This window comes from Python bivittatus, unplaced genomic scaffold (assembly GCF_059951505.1).
Source record: "Python bivittatus isolate LINGU-HERP-01145 unplaced genomic scaffold, Pbiv_v1 ctg000480_np1212, whole genome shotgun sequence".
Taxonomy (NCBI): domain Eukaryota; kingdom Metazoa; phylum Chordata; class Lepidosauria; order Squamata; family Pythonidae; genus Python; species Python bivittatus.
In genome coordinates, this window is record NW_028277075.1 from 12118808 (window position 1) to 12141584 (window position 22777).

The 22777-nt window shown below is 41.2% G+C and overlaps 1 protein-coding gene and 2 non-coding genes across 5 annotated transcripts; 1 reads left to right on the plus strand and 2 right to left on the minus strand.

The window, feature by feature from the left end:
• Positions 1-984: 984 nt before the first annotated feature.
• PROSER1 (proline and serine rich 1) lies at positions 985-14427 on the minus strand. Of its 3 annotated transcripts, none has more exons than XM_025173117.2 (14): positions 13882-14427; positions 12939-13048; positions 12594-12659; positions 11963-12031; positions 11601-11695; positions 11172-11265; positions 9602-9712; positions 8966-9049; positions 8019-8097; positions 7180-7275; positions 6565-6609; positions 2759-4460; positions 2173-2320; positions 985-1118 (listed from the first exon to the last, which is right to left on the minus strand). In XM_025173117.2, exons 2-14 carry the CDS (start codon positions 12981-12983, stop codon positions 987-989), a joined length of 2766 nt encoding a protein of 921 aa, XP_025028885.1. In that variant the 5' UTR covers positions 12984-13048; positions 13882-14427; the 3' UTR covers positions 985-986. The 3 variants fall into 3 exon arrangements, with proteins under 3 accessions (XP_025028885.1, XP_025028884.1, XP_007438154.1); XM_025173116.2 differs by having other exon boundaries at positions 7171-7275; positions 12939-13045; positions 13882-14425; XM_007438092.4 differs by having other exon boundaries at positions 7171-7275; positions 13882-14424.
• A 5190-nt stretch (positions 14428-19617) lies between these two features.
• Positions 19618-19781, plus strand: LOC112541859 (U1 spliceosomal RNA). Its single transcript, XR_003085790.1, has one exon. It is a non-coding gene; the product is annotated as a U1 spliceosomal RNA (small nuclear RNA).
• A 793-nt stretch (positions 19782-20574) lies between these two features.
• Positions 20575-20738, minus strand: LOC148214913 (U1 spliceosomal RNA). The gene has a single exon (XR_015797261.1). It is a non-coding gene; the product is annotated as a U1 spliceosomal RNA (small nuclear RNA).
• Positions 20739-22777: the final 2039 nt, after the last annotated feature.

Consider the following 22777-nt stretch of genomic DNA (forward strand, 5'->3'; position numbering starts at 1 on the left):
AATACTTGATTCACAAATCAAAAGCTCTTCAATATGTTTGACAGTATTTGATGGGCCACATTGGACCCATTAGAAGTGTTGTTACCAGTGCCTTGTTCATGAATTGGATACAAACACTTGTTTATAATGGAACTTAAACTATAATCTATAAAATGTAGTTCCTACTGATTGAAGGGAACTGTACACTTAAATCTAAAGTTGCACATTAAAAAAATACATATCTACAGCAGGCTTCTGGTATCCTAGAAGACTGAAAAAAAATACAAATGGGAGGTAGATTGCAAATATAAGTAAAAACAGCCTTCCCTATTTAGTACCCTCCAGGTGTGTTGGGATTACACCATCAAAAACGCAGCTATGCTGAAGCTGAAATGCCAAGGTATCTGGAAGGTACCAGCCTGGGAAGGATGGAATAAAGGCCTGAGACAAATAGGTAAGTAGTAGAACTTTGAGTAACAAATATCAGAGTAACCAGTAATGGATAAGCAATTAAAAAAAGAACGAAAAAAGACTAGAATTGATTCTACAGTACAAGGCAGAAAGTTCTGAGAAGTGCAAATCCGCTCAGCCTAAATTAAGTAGGCAGATGCACAAGGTCTAATCTCTAAAAGGAGTTGAGGGGGTAGGCAGGGAGTTCAAACTACATTTTCTTTTTATCAGTATATATACCTCATGCATTGCAGTGATTTTCAACAGTCTGTAAAACACTGATATCACAGCAAAAACTTTTTTTCAATGACCCAGTTATTTTGGATTTTAGAAATCCTACCTGGATCAAAGTATCCTCAGAGTTTACTATGTAAAATGGAATAGAGACTTCCTAGAGTCATTGATATGAAGTAAAAAATCCAATTTTGATACTATTTCAGAAACAGCTACTGTATTTGAAATCCCTCTTGAATGATATGTACTGAAAACATATTTTCCTAAGAAAGCATCATCAGGTTTTACAGCATTCTTCTTTCTACAGGTGAAATTGATGTTCTTTATTGCCATCCACTCTGGGGAAGACTTGCCTGCACTGAAAAGGGTGTTCCAGGTGTTCCTGCTGCTGGGGGATATGTACTGAAACCATCAGACTGAGGGGCATAGTTTTCTAGAGCAGAAGCAGAGTGTATCTTCAAACAAACAAAAAAGAAATTAATAGTATGTCTACAAGCTTGACCCTTGGCGCTTCCAAAATCCAAATTTGCCAGCAAGAAAAGTACAATACAACTCTCAGAAAGTTTAACTCAATATTTCAGAAGATGCAATATGAAAGTTACCTAGCTTACATGCACCTGCATAAATTTCAGACTTAGTTCTTAATGGAAGAATTTGGTATTAATGGACAAGGACATTTATGATACAGCAATAGTATTGGCATACTGATAGAGAAATACAGCTACAATTATAATAGATATGAGGCAATGAAACTTCACTTTGATGACCAGAATCTCTGTTATCACATACAGAATAAACTGGTGACTTCCAGAGGTGTTGGACTTCAGTTCCCAGAATTCCCAGTTAAAGGCCATGCTGACAGAATTCTGAAAGCCCAACATATATGTAGGATGCTAGCTTGGGGAAGCTATGCTGAAATGTATAACCATGGCACCAGAAACTTGCATTTTTAAAAAAAATCTAAAACAGATGTCTGATTTCATACAAGATTCCACAATTATGCATCTCTATCAGCAGAAAGCAACTATTCTGTTGTCAAGAGCTTTATTACACAAACAATCTCTGGGGGCTGATGATCTGACTATTTGAATCCAAGCACCTGCTGGAAATCTGTAAGAGATCCAGAAGCTACCTGGGACAGGCCATCTTGGCTGATCCATTCCATGTGGAGGTCATTAGTTCCAACTAGGCTATGGAAATGTAGCAATTTACACCCACAAGTGAACCATGCATTCCACATAATGGCCTATAACATGAAACCACTCATTTTGTAAAATTTAGATATTTTTCCACCAAAATAATTCTCTGCCTCCGCTGAACAATCCCTGATGTTTCTTCCTCACATCAAATTGTTAAATAACCAAAATAAAATAAAAATTTAATGTCTTTTCTGTACAGATGTACATATAATACTTCTATTCTCACTGCAGAAGTCAGAACACTCTGTATTGTTTTCTTGTCATTTCTCTATTCTTAATGCCTATCTTTTCTGTTTATATATTGTTTTACCTGCAGTAATGCTGACTGTGCAGCTGCACTGTGCTGAAGTTCCTGCAGGGAAGACTGCGTTGCGCTCTGAGCAAGTCCAGGGATGCCAGGAAGAGAGAGGAGTCCTGGAAAAACTGTATTCCCAGGAGCCTGAAGTCCAGAAGTCAGGCTGAAAAATGCAGAAGTAGAACATTTTCAGTTCCACACATTGCAACAATACAGACAGTTTGACAATTGTTACATTCCAAGCTATGACCATACAGCTTACACAGACACAATGTATGGAATCAATCAATCAATCAATCAGCCTTTGATCAAAAAGTGTTTTCAATGTGAACATGTTTATTTGGAGTTGTGGTAGATATATCCCAATATTTTATTCCTAATTAGAATATCTCTCAAAGATTCCAATCCATTTTTTAAAAATCATATATCCTCTACTAGGATAAGTCTTACCCTGCTAGATTAAGGAAATTAAGAGAAACCACAGACAGGATCTGTCAATATTTAAAAATAACAAAGAGAACTAAGAAAGTAAGCATAATAATTATCAATATTTTATCACTCACACTTAGACTTTCACTTTGACTTTTTGGAGTAAACATACCCAGCCTGTGCAACAAGTGCAGAGTTGAAGTTTGAGCTAAAGGCCGAGGCAAACCCTGGCAGCACTGGAGCTGGAGATGGGGCTGTGGCAGCTGCTGGCAGTGGTGCAACTGCTGCTACTGTAGAAGATGCCTGGAGCCCAGGGAAAGAAGGGAGAGCAGGAGTGACAGAGGGTGTGTTAGAGACAGGGAAAGGAGGGAAGGATGAGTTGCATGAACCTAGTGGCACTTGAGGAACAGAAAACAGGGAAGAGACGGCACTGCACAAGTTAAGGGAGAATGGTGGAGCTGGAGCAGCTGCTGTGGCAATGAGTGGTGGGAGAACAGTGGCTGAGGAGCTGACGTGTGGTGCAGAAGTAGTGGTAGGTGGAATGGGCAACAGAGACCCTGTCGGGGTAAGTGCTGGATTGCCAGTAAAAGCAAAGCTGTTGGTCAAGGAAGTGAAAGGAGGAAGTGCATTATATACTGGCGTGGATGAAGCATGGGGGGCAATAGATGGGGAACTGTTCAGAGGAGAACTCAAAGAGGAAAGTGCTGGATTAAGGGAACTACTTAAGCTACATGGCAATGAAGTGGCTGAGGTATAGGCATGCCCAAGGGCTGGCAAGCCTGAAGTGCTGTGACTAGGCCCAGCAGAAGGTGTTGGGCCTTTGAGACCTGAAAGAGTGGGGCTCGTGGGTTCTGTTTTAACAAGAGCCGGAATTGCTGGGGCAGCTGGAGCGGAGGAAACTTCTTGTTCAGGATTGGCAGGGCTTGGACAATGTGGAAGAGCGACTGAGGAGCCACAACTGACTGGCAAATTGGATGATGGCAATGTGGTTAAAGGGGACTGTGATGGCAATGCAGGAGAAGTTGCGCTATTGCTCCCTCCTGGTTGAGGGGGGAGCCCTGAGAAAACGGAGAGTCCTGGAGTGGAAGGATACTGAAGGGAAGAGGTAGCAGTTGGAGTATAACATTTGCTACTGGATGAAGAGGAGGCTTCAGAGTTCTGACTGAGAAGACCAGATAAAGAAGCAAGCTCAGCGGTCACAGCTGAAGGCAGAGCGCTTGAATTAATTAATGAGCTATCATTTACTGAGAGAAAACCCTTTAAAGCTGATAAAAGTGGATTAGGTAAATTAAGTGGGCATGGTAAACTAGTGGCAGGAGAACTGGCAATGGTAGATGAAATAGGGCTGGCTACTCCCTGAGGAGTGGGGGTCAAGGACAAAGGCAGGCCAGCAAAAGCAGATGACAATGAATTAGGATTATTAGCTGGGGCAGTGACAGATGCTGCAGAAAAAGGAAGGCTGGCGAAGGGTGCAGAGACAGATGCAAAGGCTTCGTTAGGTGCAGGGGTGGCACACAGTGTGGAGAGCCCTTGGGGTGCTGCAGCGGCAGGCAGCACAGAAGCTAGCCCAGAGAAAGATGCAGGGAGAGGAGTGGTGGTGGCACAATGAGCAGATGTGGCAGGAACCGCAGGCAGCGAATGGGATTTGACAACAGTAGGGACTGGAGTTGATGGTTGAGGTGGATGGACGGAGGAGATAACCTGCCCAGGGAAGACGGGAAAGACAGGGTTGGACATGCTTATCCCTGGGACGGTTGGAGATGGAAGTGCTGATGAGTGGCTTATTGCCTTAACTGATGATGGGGTTGGGGCTGGAGTAGCAGCAGGATTAGAACCATGAGGTGCAAAGAGATGACTCATTTGTGTGGCAAAAGCTGGAAAGAAACAAAACCAGTAAGAATTCTTGGGAAGCAGCAGAAATGCTTGTATTCAACATGAATGCATTCTAACACAGTTTACATAGCAATGGACCAGCATAGGAGCAAAATAAAAGATGCTACTACAACTACCAAAAAGCAAAATGGTATGCAAAATGAGACAAAATCACTGGTTCAGTTACTGCTGTCTGAACTGTTAAACTGCAGGACAAGCAAAATCAATTCAGTACTAATTTTGGTCCCATATCCCCATGCTAGCTTTTGTTGCTTTAACAATATGGCTGTTTTAAAAATTTAAGAGCTGGCATGTTTTGGTTCTATTTTACATGTTTTTTTTCCTAGATGCTTTTTTTTTATTGTTTCATTTTTTATTATGTACAGTGTCCAGAGTAATCTGGAGTTGGGCATTTTAAAAATCCCAATCAATTGTCACACAGCCTTCACGAGCTCAAGCTTCTGTGGTTGCTCATTTCTTGCTTGCAATGCAATTAAGTCTCCTATTTTGAACAACTTTTCCAGTCTGATTATTGAGAGGGTTTTATACTGTAAATTAGATACCTTAAGATTTTTCAAAACTTGAGGGACCTATTTTATCCTCATAATTTCTTCTTACCAACTTAATTTTATTTTAGTTTTGTCTGTAGACCATTGTGAGTCAGTCTGATCTGATGGTACGCAAACATAAATACATAAATACCACTGAAAGTAGAAGGAACTCAATTGTACTAAATAGGCCTGATGAACTCGTAATGCTTTAAAACCTCTGGAGTTTTTATAGTTTAGAAAGAATAGAGAAAAGGAGTATTACTCCAGAAAACATAATGGGAAGGAGCTATACAGCAAAGATGGGGAACTATTAATTCTAGATAAAAATGGTTGATATTAAGCAACTGCATTACAGAACATACCCTCTGACTAATTCTGTTAAACAGGGAGAAAAATTTTTCTGACTTTAGAGCAATCTTATTAAGTACAGTAATTGGATCCATGACCATCACCGCTGCTTTCTAATTTTCTTGTGAGACAAGAATTTTCAAATAGCAAGTCTGTTCAGAAATTCTTTTCACTCTGGGAAGGGTAAATGGATACAAGGGGACAAAATTGCAATTATCCAGGAAATCCATTATAGCTGGATAGGGTTAGAAACTGTATTCTCTCATGGAATGTCTGTCAATGGAGACTTTAAAAAGTTGTGTGTAATGCACCTTGTTTTTTTCTATCGAAGAAAAGAACAGCCATTCACCTTTCCAGCAAGTAGTGGGAAATAATTCTGCCCTCATCTGTGATATGACCCCAGAATAATACAGTGCCATACATGTTGTACCATTCACATTTGAGACATACTGCAGAGAACAGTATGCAAAAGCATGTGAAAGGCAGAATGACTTTTATACACATTTTCATTCTCCCCATTTATTTCTGGTTCACACTGAGTTTAATGGTTTAATCTTAATCATTAAACAAAAGCTTAATTGTTTACTTGATACTTTAATTGTTCCTTGATACTTTAATACAAGAAATAAGGTTACATGTACTCTGCTTTTATACTGCATTCATTGTATTGTAAATAGTTAAAGAAAGGATTTTTTTTTAAAAAGTACAAGCCAGTGCATGTTTACTCAAATATAAGCTCAGTGGGGCTTACTTTCAAAGCATAAACATTTTTTTAAAAACTTATAAAGAGGGGAACTTGCATCTTATTCTTAAGAGGAAATTCAACTACCTGCTGATGAGAGCAAACACAGTTTTTACCCACTTGTGCTAAACAAAAGCTTTCAGCTAATAAAGTATCAAGTCATCTCACTGCAGAAATAACACCCAGCATTAACAGTAAATAGCTTCAGAGTCCATCCAAATCTTATTATCTAATCAAACATAGGAACAAACACAGTGAATCTGTCACAGTAATTCCCAATATGATATATATCCAGTACTGAGTACAACATGAGATCCACTATCAGAAAAAGAAACTCTAATCAGCAAATTTGGCACATTTAATACCTTATTTTAAAATTGCTATTTTTTAAAATCTGCAACACATATTTTTCAAATTTATGTATTTTAAATTATAATAGCTTGCCTTTGTAAATGGACAGCTTACCTTGGCTTTGGGAAGATTTTGCTTGATTGGAAAGTTCTTCATTTTCTATGTAAAGAGTATAATGAATTAAGGAAGAATACTCACCAATTACCTATCAAATGCAAACAAAAATCTAAGACATTCTCTATGCTGCTTTGATTAGCACTCATTGATCTGAAGGGAGAACCAAAACATTTTTTTCTCAAGGCCCAGTAAAGTGTCTGGTCAGTAAAATCTGGGTGCAACAATGTTAGGGAGAATAACCATTTACTTCTGCTATAATTGGAATAATTGGCTCAAATAACTTATAGGCTCCATCTAGTTAAAAAAGCCCATCCTCCTGGTTGAAGCTTCCCTTTTACTAATGCCCCCACTGAGATTCTTCTCACATTTCTGCCTCAACAGCAGAAGCATCTCTAGGTGAAGCAATGAAGAAAAATCTTGGTAGATGCATTTCATTTGATGTTCCCCTTTCAGAATGGTTGCAGCTGCGGATGAGCTGAGGGAGCCTGGCAGTAGCTTGCTGGAGCCAAGAGCAGGATAGCTGTCTTAGTCCCCTACATGTTCTTTCTCATTTTTTGGCTTGTCTGAAGCATAAACCAATCACCCTGGGCTTTCCAAGGATACCTGTTTTACCTGTTCCTACATTACTAGAAGTATATGGTGGTGGAGCTGGCAAACCAGGAGCTATGACATTAGCCAGTGGAACAAGACCTGCATTGTTGTAAGCACCTGGCAAGGAAACAGAAGACAAAGAAGGATGGAGAAATAATAAACTAGCATATATTCCTATTGGGTTGCTCTGTTCATTATCTTGCCCTAAATAACACATGTGATCTGTCCATGTGAAAGACATGGCTCCTCCAGAAAGCTTTAAACATATTTTAACATTATTTATTTATATAAAGCTATTTAACAACATTGTACATTACCTGTGTGCTACCTGAAAAAAAATAAAAATATTTTAATTTATATTATATGGGGTGTTGCCCATAAAACAATGTTGCTGATTGGGTCTGGAAGAAAAACTGAAAAGTTCACTTGGCATACATTAGATTGAAAAGAAGATGCTGGGCAAGAATTATCATACTGTTGGTCCTTCCTTCCTTCCTTCCTTCCTTCCTTCCTTCCTTCCTTCCTTCCTTCCTTCCTTCCTTCCTTCCTTCCTTCCTTCCTTCCTTCCTTCCTTTTTTTTTTTTTACTTTATTACTATTTATGGAAGGAGCAGAGAATGTGGAAGCATCAATTTCTAGCAAATAACAATTTTCAACTATGAGCACCACTCATTATTAGAGGCTTTTAACATCAGAAAAGATTAGAGAAGACTATAAAATAAACACCTAGAAAGCAAGCAATCTCAGATAAAACAAATTCATCCACATATAAATAAATATATATGAGGCTACTAATTATCTAACAGATGTACCAAGTAGGTCACATTAGGACCAATGTCAAATAACAGGAGCAAAGCTTACTTGGTGCAATTGTTGCATGTGGTCGACAAGGAGGAATAGGGTAAGGAACAGGCTTGTGTGGATTGTATGTTGCTGGAGCCTAAACAAGAAAGGCAAAGATTATGTATCAAGCTATCATGAAAATACTGCTACCCAAGGCAGTGTAGCACTGCGCAACCATGGCACATCAGGCTTTGACAAAGACTCTTCTTTCTTATGTTCCCTTCATCACTGGTACCCTTTTGTTGTTAAATCTTTTCACTCCTTGGTTCATCCTCCTATAGGTTTCCTTTTCTTTCTGTGTGATTCCATCTCTGTGATGTGCTAGTCTAAATTGTGGCTTATTTCTGCCTTTCTTTTCACTCCTGCCCCTTTCCTGGGAACTCAATAACTTTAATAATTGCACGGAGAGAGAAAGTAGGGCCATACCTCTTGTGCCACACCATTTATACACTGAGGAAACATGCCATATATTTGGAGGGTGAACCTATGGTTGGCTCACTATGGTGTAACAATGTCTAAAAGGGGCCAGTGCCTGCCTAAGCAGCCTTTCCCAACCTGCAGCTGTGTTGGAATGCAATTCCCAGACTTCCCACTCAGGCATGCTCAATGTTGGGCACAAATTATAAATATTATAATCCTAAATAGTTGGAAGTTACCAGGTTGGGAAAGTCTGTCCTTAATAATCAAACTTCTGCTTTCTTGAATTCAAAATGTACTTGAAATACTTTCTTCTCATTCCTTTTATGAAAGTTCTTCTTTCTTAATAGCTAATATTATAAACATCTGGGCAGGGATTTTTAAAGAACAAAATTTTAGATTTAGATATCAGCCAGTATCTGTTGTATAATCATAACAAATTGGTGTCTTATTTTCAACCTCAGTTAATTCTTTTCCCTACTAAATCTATTCAGTTTTCAACAGCAAAGTCAATGATACTTTTTGATAGCTACATTACTGTGACTTACTGGTTTTGATGGTCCAAGAATGCGAGCTGCTATTCCCTTGCCTTCACTAGTATAGTCATCATTCTCCTTCTTAACAGGGGAACCCTATAAAATAAAGAGTACCCATCAGTGAACATATAACATATAACTCTATGTGTCAGAAGCAAAGATATAGATCTGGTTCAAGCAATACACTAAATCACGATTTGCTTAATCATGGTTTATGAAATAAATTAGCTGGTTAATGGATAAACCATAAAATATGTTTACAAACCACAATGGTTTGGTTCACACCACACACTAAAGTAAAGTAAAGTAAAGTAAAGTAAAGTAAAGTAAAGTAAAGTAAAGTAAAGTAAAGTAAAGTAAAGTAAAGTAAAGTAAAGTAAAGTAAAGTAAAACACAACACAACACAACACAACACAACAAAGGCTTGGTACAATATGTGAACCCAACCAGAGTTTGTACGGAAGTATCCATGTAGATTATTAATATTAAATATGCAAAGTCCGCAATCTGAGAATAGTATATTTTCCATTATCAGATAAAGGAAAATATACATATGATGAAGAACAGCATGATAAGAGAGCCTCCACTACATTTGATCAGCAACATGAAATTCAACTAAACTGAAAGGTCGGTTAAGACCATACATACAGGAAAAATTCCATTGATGCGGCTAGGCTTCCCTTTTGGATAAGGGTTCCCAGGAATCATGCCACAGGAAGATATCATAGCATGAGGTGCTTTGCACCCTGCTTTGGAAGCCTGGAATACAAAGAAACAAAAAAACACAGAGAAACTCAGAATGAGAATCTCACTACTGTGAGATAAGCCAGCATGTTCTATAAGATACATGAAAGGGAATATTAACGTAATATCCATATTTCCAGACTCCAGGGATATTATGGTTACTGCAACAGGATGAAGACAAGCATAGCCTCTATTGTGGGGCCATGCATATCTTGTTTTTGCGTGGCATTGCTTCTTTTTTCAAAGGCCTTCAACTTACACTACACAGTAGTACTAGGAAAAGAGGGCAGCTGTGGACAAAGCCCAGCAAGGCTTTTCTTTTGTTTTATCCAGAGACTAGGACTGCCCTTTTTAGAATCCTAGGAAGTTTATATTTTGCATAAAGATTCTCTCTGGGAATGGCATTCCCTAAGCGCAGCATAGTGCCTGCTGTATCACCTTTTTTTGCCCTACCTGAAAGTAGTTCTGAAATTTGTGGTAGGGCAAGACAATGCCAGTACCAGTTAGGCAAGTTCTGATAAGTAATCTTTGTTGAAGAAAAGTAAGGAAGCCATAGCGAAGGTATTTCAGGGACTGCTGTATATACAGAAACTGATTTTAAAAAATCTTGTGCTCTTTCTTTTTTCCAAATTATGTGACAGGCTGCTTGGTTCCCTCATTTGAGTGGGACGGCCTGTTTCATCTGTCTTTTGCTTTTGCATAATCAGATTTGCTATCATTTATTTTTCATTCACTCTGTGAAAAATACCTTTCATATCTTACAAGCACTGTCTGAATCCTCAAACGTTTGAAACAATTGCTTAAACCTCTGTGAGTGTCTTAAGCTGGGCTATTTGGGTTGCAGTATGATGCTTCTGAGTTCTCTCTGCCAACTTTATTTTGAAAAGATTTACTTTTTAAATTATGCTCTATTTATGGAGCTTCCCAATTGATTTTTTTCTTTGACTCTGTTTAAATAGGATATGTCCTACTTACCGAGTGAATGTGCCTCACACATTTTGGTGTCTTAAGAACTAACTCAAACTATCAGTATCCTTCAGCAATCTTTCAAAATGCCTTTTCTTAACTTTAATCTCTAGTAGACATCTCCCAATTCTTTTGGTCACATTCTCTTTCTTACCTTGGTGACCTCCAGATATAAGAATGCAATTCTCAGAATTCCTAGATAGCAAGGAGGCTGAAATTCCAACATGGCTGGAAGGGTATCAGGTTGTGGAAGACATATTTACAAACATTTTTCCACAGTCTCTTTGTAAACATGATGTCTAATTTATATATTTTAAAAATCACATTAATAATTTTCTAAAGCTCAGAAAATTATTTTCCTTCTCTAAACTATTGGAACATTTCTACACCTTTCATATTCTCCCCACTTACATCTGCTATATCTCTTCTGAGAAGAGCTCATGGATCTTTTTCTCTCATTACAGTTTTATAAAGAACTCTAAATTATGCATGAGCCTTGCATTAATACCTGCTCAAGAATTCTTCTGCATCTCTTCTTCTCAGACATGCTAACCCTGAAGAGATCTTCAATAAGACGGTAATTCTGAGCATCAATTATATTGCTATAAAATAAATAGTTTGAGAAACCATTTATAATCCCTATATCCACAATCCGTGATATTATAACTTAATATTGCTTAATTATATTTTTCAGAAGGGGAATAATAAACAAAAAGCTAATCTGAATATAGAGCAGAGTACTGTACAGCCATTTTCCTCTAAATATTTATTGTTTATATACAGAACTGGTTGTACAGAGCAAGATAATACCAGATAGTTACAGCTATTTAGAAAAAGTGTCTTAATCAATCAAGTCTTCATCCAACTAAATATCAATAACACTTAAGCTGGTATTAATAAAAGCATGCATAACAGGAAATCGACAGCAAATACTTACGAGGCCAACAATTCTAGTGCAATAAGCTTGTCTTTGCTAAAAGTGAAACAGTTGAGGATGTTAACCACTTTTGCTGCAGAAACAGCTACCATTTTCTAGAAACAAAAGAAAAGTTGCCTCAGCCAAAATACATTCTTGTTTTAGGCTCAAAATACAAACATTTCAGCTTCTGGTAACAGAAATTTGGATCACAGTATATCTTAATGCTTTATCAGTTATTAAAGCATGCTATCCTCAGAAAAGAGACCAAGTTATAAACCAAATAAATGCAGGAAAGGCAAATAAAAAAAATATTATCCAGCTGGATAATATTTAATATAATATTTATTATTATAACAAGCCATTGTTTCAAAGAAACTTACATGCTGTAATGCCTTCATTGCTTTTAACTGTGGTTCAGCCCAAGAGAAATACCTCAGCAGCTCAACAATCTGCAACAGAAGCCATTCTATAATTCACCATGTATTTGTGCAAGATAATTTATTTATTTGGAACTACTGCCTTCTCTTGAAGTAAAAACATTTTCTCTCATTTTCAAGCCTTCTAACTGAATCTTTAATAGGCAATAACTAATTTAGCAAGATTTGAATATTTACTATCTCTATGAAATAAACATGTTGAATAATTAGAATGTAAAAATTTAATTCAGATTTGGTTGATGAGTAAATAATTTATTTCTATAACTTGAAATCTGAATGTTGGTGTTATAACATTGAGGGTGAGCATTCAATCTTAAGCCTGCATCAGTTCCCAAATCCAGCAGAGCATAAATTAGAATGTATAAAGTATAAACATCTTATGTTGTTCACTGATACAGTACATTTCTTACAATGTTGGATTAATCAAGGTAACTCTCCTGAGTTCTTTGCACAATCCACTCACTGTCAAATGCTGAAAGGAAAACAAAGCACCTTTAAGTGCTTGTTTCATGCTGTAGTAAACTTCCCTTAGTCATACATTGTAATGGTTTATAAAATAGTTTATCTCCATTACCTGTTCACTAGAAAAGTATCCATGTACATACTCAATTGCTTTTAATTTGTATTCCATCAACACAGCCTATAAAACACAGAAATAGTATTTGTCAGCCTTACTGGAAATTAAAATGCAAGCCTGTTGGGGTATCAGAAAATAGTATATCAAATATGAAGACTCTGCACATTTCATAAATTATTTTTTTATTGTTAGCTATCCTGAGTACAATTATTTGGTGAAAAGCGTGGGTATAAATTCTTTAAATAATTAGGCCAAAAGTATCAGTATAATCATTCCAACCTGTTTCCAAACTCAGTGAAGCTCTCATCTTCTGTATATCCCTACTGTACAAACACTAATTACCTTTCTAATTTCATCAAGAACTGTCTCAAATGCTTTTTTATCCATCTTGTTTTCTTCAGACACAGCCTTTTGTCTGTTTGAGTCGCCCTTTATTGCAGAATTGTCTCCTACTGAAGGAATAGGAAAATTGTTGGTGGGAGAACACAGAGAAGTTTTTAGGGAGATCTACTTCATAGAACTATCAAACGATACAGTTATCTATTCAGAATAACACAAACTTCTCAAAACAGAAATAAACATACATTCATAACCAGCCTGGTATGAGCATCTTGTACATTATGGTCTTAAGCAGAGGCAAGAAGATAAAGCCTCATGCAATTATCTTATGAAAGATGCCTTATATTAAGAATGCAATCCAATGCACTTCAGATGGGTAGTCTCTCCAAATACAACAGGACTCACCTTCTAGTAAAACTGAACCTAATTGGTAAACTAGCTACTGCACTAACCCATAACGTGATCTGCTTAGCTTAGTGTGTTTTACGGATCCAACTACTGTGCTTGTAAACCATGTTTTAGCACACTATATGGGCTCAATCACTTGTTTATTCAGTAAACCACATAAAGAAACCATGGCCAAACGCGACATGTGAACGTCATGGACATTTTCTTTTTATAGTAAATGAGGGGCGCGCATGTTCCAGATTGAATTCCTGCAGCGTCAGTCTCGGGATGCTACTCGGAGGTAAGACCCCGGGATTAAATAGTTTATTCGCAGCTCAGGTCCTCCTGGGTGGATTGTGGCTTCAAGGAACGGCATCAGCTAGGAAAGCGATCTCCAAGAATTCCTGCCTTGCTCGGAAAGCACCGCTTAAGGCGGCAACCTCGAAACGAGCGAGGGAGGCAGGCCCCAGACCCTGCCCGCAAAAGGGTGAAGGCTCGAGCCTCCGTCCCCGTTACTCCTGCCGCCGCTGCCTCCAAGCCCGCGCTCGCCTCTACTTACCATCAGAGGCGGACCAGGAAGCAGGAGGAAGATAGCCACTGGCCGGCGACTGAACTGCCCGCGCAACTCCCCGAGGCCCCCTCCGCTCCCACTAAACTTCGCCTCTCGCCGCGCGTCGGTGACGTCATCAGACAGGCGCCTCCAATGAGGAACCCGCTCGCCGTCCTTCAGTTCACAAGGGATGCCGGGAAGGGAAAGCGCAGGAGGGTTACTCCGGTGCCTGAGGGCCGGACCGAGCTAAGTCTGCGGTTCCACGCGAAGAAAACAAGGCCCACGAGGATGTAGGAGGGGCTCAGTGCTCCCAGTGGTCACTAGCGGTTGGAAGCAAGGCTACTTGAGAGTAACCAGTCGTATTCAACGACCGCGTATTGTCAGCTGTGCCAGGCTTCCTCAGTTTGCCCTCCTCTAGAAATGGTCAGTTTCACTTCTCACCGTCCCCAGCTATTGCCTAGAAATGACAAGGTCTGAAGCTGTGTGTGGAGGACACCGGATTGGAGAAGCCTGATGCCTGCCTGGTCACCCTCCCAGGGATAAAATGCCAATTATTGAGCCAGAGATTAGACAGTTACACTTTGGCATAGAACCTTGTATCAACTCACTTTTTTTTTTTTTTGTGCGGAATCAATGTTGACTTCTGGCAACTGCCTGGATTAGTCCCTGCAGTTTTCTTGGCAAGATTCCGGAAGTGGTTTGTCCTTGCCTTCCTCCTAGGGCTGAGAATGATTGGCCCAAAGTCACACAGCTGGCTTCATGCAGAAGGCAGGACTAAACTCACAGCCTCTTGGGTTCTAGGCTGGTGCCTTACCCACTAGACCAAACTGGCTCTCATTAACCCAGCTTGTTGTTGTTGTTTAGTCGTTAAGTCGTGTCCGACTCTTCGTGACCCCATGAACCATACTGCGCCAGGCCTTCCTGTCCTTCACTGCCTCCCTGAGTTTGCTCAGTTTCATGCTCATTGCTTCAGTGATGCTATCTAACCATCTCATCCTCTGCCGTCCTCTTCTCCTTTTGCCTTCAATCTTTCCCAGCATCAGGGACTTCTCCAAAGAGATCTCTCTTCGCATTAGGTGGCCAAAATATCTGAGCTTGAGCTTCATTATCGATCCTTCCAATGAGCAATCAGGGTTGATTTCCTTTAAGATTGACTGGTTTGACCTCCTAGCAGTCCAGGGAACTCTTAAGAGTCTTCTCCAGCACCACAGTTCAAAGGCATCAATTCTTCGGCGCTCGGCCTTTTTTATGGTCCAGCTCTCACAGCCATACATTACTACTGGAAAAACCATAGCTTTGACTATGCGGATCTTTGTCGGCAAGGTGACGTCTCTGCTTTTTAATATGCTATCTAGGCTTGCCATAGCTTTCCTCCCAAGGAGCAAGCGTCTTTTAATTTCATGGCTGCAGTCTCCGTCTGCGGTGATCTTGGAGCCCAAATAAATGAAGTCTGTTACTGCTTCCATTTCTACCCCTTCTATCTGCCAGGAATTGATGGGTCCAGATGCCATGATCTTAGTTTTTTTAATGTTGAGTTTCAAGCCAGCTTTTGCACTCTCCTCTTTCACCCTCATCAAGAGGCTCTTTAGTTCTTCTTCACTTTCTGCCATTAGGGTGGTATCGTCCGCATATCTGAGGTTGTTGATGATTCTCCCTGCAATCTTAATTCCGGCTTGTGATTCTTCCAGCCTGGCATTTCTCATGATGTACTCTGCATATAGGTTAAATAAGCAGGGTGACAGTATACAGCCTTGTCGTACACCTTTCCCTATTTTGAACCAATCGGTTGTTCCATGACCGGTTCTAACTGTTGCTTCTTGGCCCGCATACAGATTTCTCAGGAGACAGGTAAGGTGGTCTGGTATTCCCATCTCTTTAAGAATTTGCCACAGTTTGTTGTGATCCACACAATCAAAGGCTTTTGCATAGTCAATGAAGCAGAAGTAGATATTTTTCTGGAACTCTCGTGCTTTCTCCATGATCCAGCGAATGTTGGCGATTTGATCTCTAGTTCCTCTGCCTCTTCGAAACCCAGCTTGTACATCCGGTAGTTCTCGGTTCATATATTGCTGAAGCCTAGCTTGTAGGATTTTGAGCATAACCTTGCTAGCATGTGAAATGAGTGCAATTGTGCGATAGTTTGAGCATTCTTTGGCGTTGCCCTTCTTTGGAATTGGAACGTAAACTGACCTTTTCCAATCCCGTGGCCACTGTTGCGTTTTCCAAACTTGCTGGCATATTGAGTGCAGCACTTTAACACCATCATCTTTTAGTATTTTAAATAACTCAGCTGGAATCCTGTCATCTCCACTAGCTTTGTTGTTAGCAATGCTTCCTAAGGCCCACTTGACTTCACTCTCTAGGATGTCTGGCTCAAGGTCAGTGATCACACCAGCGTGGACATCAGGGACATTAAGATCTTTCTTGTATAGTTCTTCTGTGTATTCTTGCCACCTCTTCTTAATCTCTTCTGCTTCTGTTAGGTCCCTGCCTTTTTGTCCTTTATCATGCCCATCTTTGCACTAAACGTTCCTTTCATATCTCCAATTTTCTTGAAGAGATCTCTAGTCTTCCCCATTCTATTGTTTTCCTCAATTTCTTTGCATTGTTCATTTAAGAAGGCCTTCTTATCTCTCCTGGCTATTCTCTGGAAATCTGCATTCAGTTGCTTATATCTTTCCCTTTCACCCTTGCTTTTCGCATTCCTTCTTTCCACAGCTATTTGTAAAGCCTCATCAGACAGCCATTTTGCTTTCTTGCATTTCTTTTTCTTTGGGATGGTTTTAGTTGCTGCCTCCTGTACAATGTTACGGACCTCCGTCCATAGTTCTTCAGGCACTCTGTCTACCAAATCTAATCCTCTAAATCTATTCATCACCTTCACTGTGTACTCACAAGGAATATGATCTAAGTCATACCTGAGTGGTCTAGTGGTTTTCCCTACATTCTTCAATTTAAGCCTAAATTTTGCAGTAAGAAGCTCATGATCTGAGCCACAGTCAGCTCCTGGTCTTGTTTTTGCTGTCTGTATAGAGCTTCTCCATCTTTGGCTGCAAAGTATATAATCAATCTGGTTTCGGTATTGACCATCTGGTGATGTCCATGTATAGAGTCGTCTCTTGTGTTGTTGGAAAAGAGTGTTTGCTATGACTAGCTTGTTCTCTTGACAGAACTCTATTAGCCTTTGCCCTGCTTCATTTTGTACTCCAAGGCCAAATTTGCCTGTTATTCCGATTACTCCTTGACTTCCTACTTTAGCATTCCAATCCCCTATGATGAAAAGGACATCTTTTTGGTGCTAGTTCTAGAAGGTGTTGTAGGTCTTCATAGAAGCGGTCAACTTCAGCTTCTTCAGCATCAGTGGTTGGGGCATAGACTTGGATGACTGTGATATTGAATGGTTTGCCTTGGATACGCACTGAGATCATTCTGTCGTTTTTGAGGTTGTACCCCATTACTGCCTTTCCCACTCTCTTATTCACTATGAGTGCAACTCCATTTCTTCTAAGGGTTTCTTGCCCACAGTAGTAGATATAATGGTCACCCGAATTAAATTCACCCATTCCCGTCCATTTCAGTTCGCTGATTCCCAAGATGTCGACGTTCAATCTTGTCATCTCATGTTTTACCACATCCAGCTTGCCTTGGTTCATAGATCTTACATTCCAGGTACCTATACAATATTGTTCTTTACAGCATCGGACCTTCTTTTCGCTTCCAGATACATCCACAGCTGAACGTCCTTTCGGCTTTGGCCCAGCCGCTTCACTCTTTCTGGAGCTACTTGGAAATGCCCTCCGCTCTTCCCCAGTAGCATATTGGACACCTTCCGACCTGAGGGGCTCATCTTCGGGCGTCATATCTTTTAGCCTTTTAACATTGTCCATGGGGTTTTCTTGGCAAGGATACTGGAGTGGGTTGCCATTTCCTTCTCCAGTGGACCACATTTTGTCAGAACTCTCTGTCATGACCTGTCCGTCTTGGGTGGCCCTGCACGGTATAGCTCATGGCTTCACTGAGTTACGCAAGCCCCTTCGCCACGACAAGGCAGTGATCCATGAAGGGGTAACCCAGCTTAGCCAATATTTATTGCAGGGTTCACAGAACAGTTAAGTTGTAGTTCCTAGTGTCATGCAACACATTAAGCTGTACACCATAATTTACAGACCACATTGGCTGCATTCACACAAAACGCAAAGTTACAAATAAAGAAACTACGTTGTGCTTCTGTGCTCTGAGCCACTCACACCTTAAAAAAAATGAAAATGGAAGATGAAGTATTAAAAAAGTTATTTAATTTGATAACAAGTGGTTTTGCACAAGCCTTCTCCTTAAGGTTACTTTGTCTGTCTTCATTAGGGACAATTGTCCCTAATTGTCATTATTGTCCCTATTGTCTTCTCTAGGGACAATAGTTTTAAAATACAGTAACAATCTTGTGGAGCTTCTGAAGTTTTAAAGGTAATATATGTAGGTATACTGGGATAATAGCTGGAGACTTGTTTGGTTTAACATTTGGCTTTACTGAAGATCTATTATGAGTATGCGGCTCTTCCATGGTCCTAATACTGTGACAGTTGGCCAGGTTAAATGGATTAACATATTGGAATGCTGATCCAAATCTGGGAATAATGGATTAATAAACTCATCTGGACAGCATCAGGCTGCAGAAGACAAGTGGAAGTCATTTACTGCATATGCATGCATTCAGTAATATTCTTCTTCATTAGCAACTAAGGACTATTAAAAAAGCCCATCTGGATCAGGCCATAGGTTCATTTAGTGCAGCACTGTCACACTGATCATCTGGATGCATATGAAAACTTACAAACTTGGACTGGTTTGTACCCGTTTTTTCCCAGCAACCAGATTTACAGCATGGTGGCTATGATTCAAGGAATAATGAACAGCCATCAATATTTGATAGACTGATCGTTCACAAACCACCCCACTACTTCTTTCAAGACTGTCCAGATTGGCTGCCATTACCATCTCTGGGCAGCAAATTCCACAGTTTAACTATATGAGGTATGAAAATATGTCCTTCTGCGAGTCCTGAATCTGTCCGCCTTTAGCCTAGATACACGACCTGCAGCGTTAACGCCGCGCAAGAGAAAAACTTCTCCGCAGCTTCCTCCTCTAGGCGATGCATAATCTTACATTCCTGTAGCACGACTCCCCTTACTGTCCTTCCTTCCTAGCCGGAGAGCCCAACTTGCTGCGGTCCTTCTTGGGAAAGGAGCTGCCTTTGATCTAGTCCCGTAACTCCATCCGACGAAAAGAATGCTATCTCGGAGTCCTGGAAGCAAAGGATTGAGCCATCTCCATCAAACGGGTAAGCGCCAAGCCGCAAGCGATCCAGAGGCAGCCGGGAGCACCGGGTGCCTTTTCCGCCCAGCGGGGGGCATCGCGGCGGATCGGAGTAAAACGGGAACCCTCAGCGGCCCTCCTCCGCCTGCGTCCCGCCCTCTCCTCAGAAGGGGGAGCGAGAGAGCCAATCGCCAAGCAGGAGGAGGAGGAGGTTTCCTGGTATATGCAAATGAGGCATCGCCGCCGAGCACTGTGGGGAGAGCGCGAACCGGAGCTCATCTCCGCTCGCGACACGGCGGAGCCTCCGGGAATCTGGTCCGCGCAGGAACAAGTGTTCGCAAGCGTGGGCGGGAAAAGTCCGGCGGAGAGTGGCGGCCACTGTGTGGTAAAGTGGGTGGAGCAGAGGTGGGTATGTCTCTCGGCGCGGGGCAAAGCATACTTACCTGGCAGGGGAGATACCTTGATCACGAAGGAGGTTTTCCCAGGGTGAGGCTCATCCATTGCACTCCGGGTGTGCTGACCCCTGCGATTTCCCCAAATGCGGGAAACTCGACTGCATAATTTGTGGTAGTGGGGGACTGCGTTCGCGCTTTCCCCTGATGATTTGGTTCAAAGAATAGTATGGAAAGTAGTTGCTTGATCCGACTCGGGGATATGCTCTCTGAAAGGATATTGTCTGTGGTGCCGTTCTTTTTTGCTTAGATACAGGGCGGTTGGTTGTGGATATTCTTATCGCGCGGGTAGAGAGGGGTGTAAAGTCAAAGGGGCTACTGAGTTACTGTTGTAAATGTAGTACTTTGTTGAACAATAGAATGGTGAAAGTTTTCGCCTACAGTTCTGTCAGGGACTAGTGAACTGCTTTGCGTTGCGAATTAGTGCTTGGAAAAGTTGAAGCGAGCTTAATAAGGAGAGGCTTACTGAACTGCTTTTGCATTGTGAAAAGAAAAAATAGAAACTATTCTTTTTATATTTTTATATTTATTTTTTTATTTTGAAACCTCTGCTTTGCATATGTGGAGAGTTCTGTTTATCGTAGCACGAAAATCCAGAGTCTAGTATTTTTTTCATATACAAATTAATAAGATGTTCTAGCTCTGATCACTTCATCAAATGCAGAGTGGCTACACTGACGTAGGATCTATGGCTTTCTGATTTATGACTTCCTCCGCAATTCTCGTCGTTGAGCGGCCAACATATGGTGAAGTTTTTCACCATATGGTGAAATGCAAACATCGCGTTGCGCAGATTTCTTGCATTTATGTACCTACCCGACCCGTAGGTACGGAACAGAACCACAAATAGAACGGCACCACAGACAATATCCTTTCAGAGAGCATATCCCCGAGTCGGATCAAGCAACTACTTTCCATACTATTCTTTGAACCAAATCATCAGGGGAAAGCGCGAACGCAGTCCCCCACTACCACAAATTATGCAGTCGAGTTTCCCGCATTTGGGGAAATCGCAGGGGTCAGCACACCCGGAGTGCAATGGATGAGCCTCACCCTGGGAAAACCTCCTTCGTGATCAAGGTATCTCCCCTGCCAGGTAAGTATGCTTTGCCCCGCGCCGAGAGACATACCCACCTCTGCTCCACCCACTTTACCACACAGTGGCCGCCACTCTCCGCCGGACTTTTCCCGCCCACGCTTGCGAACACTTGTTCCTGCGCGGACCAGATTCCCGGAGGCTCCGCCGTGTCGCGAGCGGAGATGAGCTCCGGTTCGCGCTCTCCCCACAGTGCTCGGCGGCGATGCCTCATTTGCATATACCAGGAAACCTCCTCCTCCTCCTGCTTGGCGATTGGCTCTCTCGCTCCCCCTTCTGAGGAGAGGGCGGGACGCAGGCGGAGGAGGGCCGCTGAGGGTTCCCGTTTTACTCCGATCCGCCGCGATGCCCCCCGCTGGGCGGAAAAGGCACCCGGTGCTCCCGGCTGCCTCTGGATCGCTTGCGGCTTGGCGCTTACCCGTTTGATGGAGATGGCTCAATCCTTTGCTTCCAGGACTCCGAGATAGCATTCTTTTCGTCGGATGGAGTTACGGGACTAGATCAAAGGCAGCTCCTTTCCCAAGAAGGACCGCAGCAAGTTGGGCTCTCCGGCTAGGAAGGAAGGACAGTAAGGGGAGTCGTGCTACAGGAATGTAAGATTATGCATCGCCTAGAGGAGGAAGCTGCGGAGAAGTTTTTCTCTTGCGCGGCGTTAACGCTGCAGGTCGTGTATCTAGGCTAAAGGCGGACAGATTCAGGACTCGCAGAAGGACATATTCTGTTCCCCTGGCCTCTTGGCTGGCCTTTTGGGAGAGTTATTTTTTTCTCTTTAACGACTCAGACTTGATATAATTTACATCTACTATTGCACAGGTGCACTGAAAATAAGGGGTTGCAACTCCTGTGCACTTATTTGAGAGCACATTCACTAAACGGAGTGGTATTTAATTTTGAGTAAACATATTTAAGTTATTATATTCTGCCTGTTAAAGTAATACACTAGGCACACATTTATTATTTACATTTTTTTAAAAAAATGGATTTGGATGAGTAATACAGTTAATTTCTCAACTGCCAGTGTTATACATCTCTTTATGTACATACAGACACATAGTGTAATATAATGTGATATAATTAACTGCCTTTCTACCCATTGGGCATTCATACTAGTTAACAATGAGAAACAAAAGCTAAACAATTAAAGTCTTACAAAAACAATTAAAATAACTGTTAAAACTAAATATGACTGATTATGAAAAATTGTTGTGCAGCCTATGCTTCTTTGGATAATATTGGACTAGGCTGGCAATAAAGTTCTACATTTTGGGAGCACTGTGTTGGGGAAGCTGGCATAGATTTTCTGAATTGCTTCGGTATGTGACTTGACATCAGTAAATACCACACATCGCAGAACAAGTGAGCGACATTGCCAGTATTGATTTCCCACTGATGATAATCAGAAATGCTGGGTGTAGTAGCAGGACAAACCTACTGGGATAATACAATCCAGTTCTTTGGGTTTGCACAATATACTGGACCATAAATTACCACATTGGTGGGATTGCACAACACATCATGCTAAAACGTGGTTGGCTAGTTTGTGGTTCAATGGATCCTGTGATGATATGGTTTGAGGACACACTAACTTAGCCTTCTGCATGTTAGTGTCCCACAGAGTACGATTTCCATCATCATCAGCCAACAAAGTTGCATGGCAGACAAGGATGCACATGATAGAAACTTTTCCAGGTGCTGAATTGGTGTTCTCCCCCCACCCCATCTTTGAGTTTCAGAAAACTCAAGGTTAAGACCATATTTACTGTTCCATTGCTGATCCAGATCCTGCCTCTGTTGCCTCTATAGTCAACTTATTTCTCTCCAAAATAATAAGTGACCAGCCTAAGAGATTCTGTATACATTCTGGCTGCCCTGCATGTTGCTGCAATACTGGGGAAAATGCTACTTGAATGTAATGTACAACTAAGGATATGTTAAGCCTGACTCTCTCATGGGCAGGAGTGAAGGTGATGACAGTGTCATAGCATGGCAGGAACAAGTGTCGGGATGGTGGCACTGGGAGTTTGTGTCAGCAGGGAAGGCCTCATTG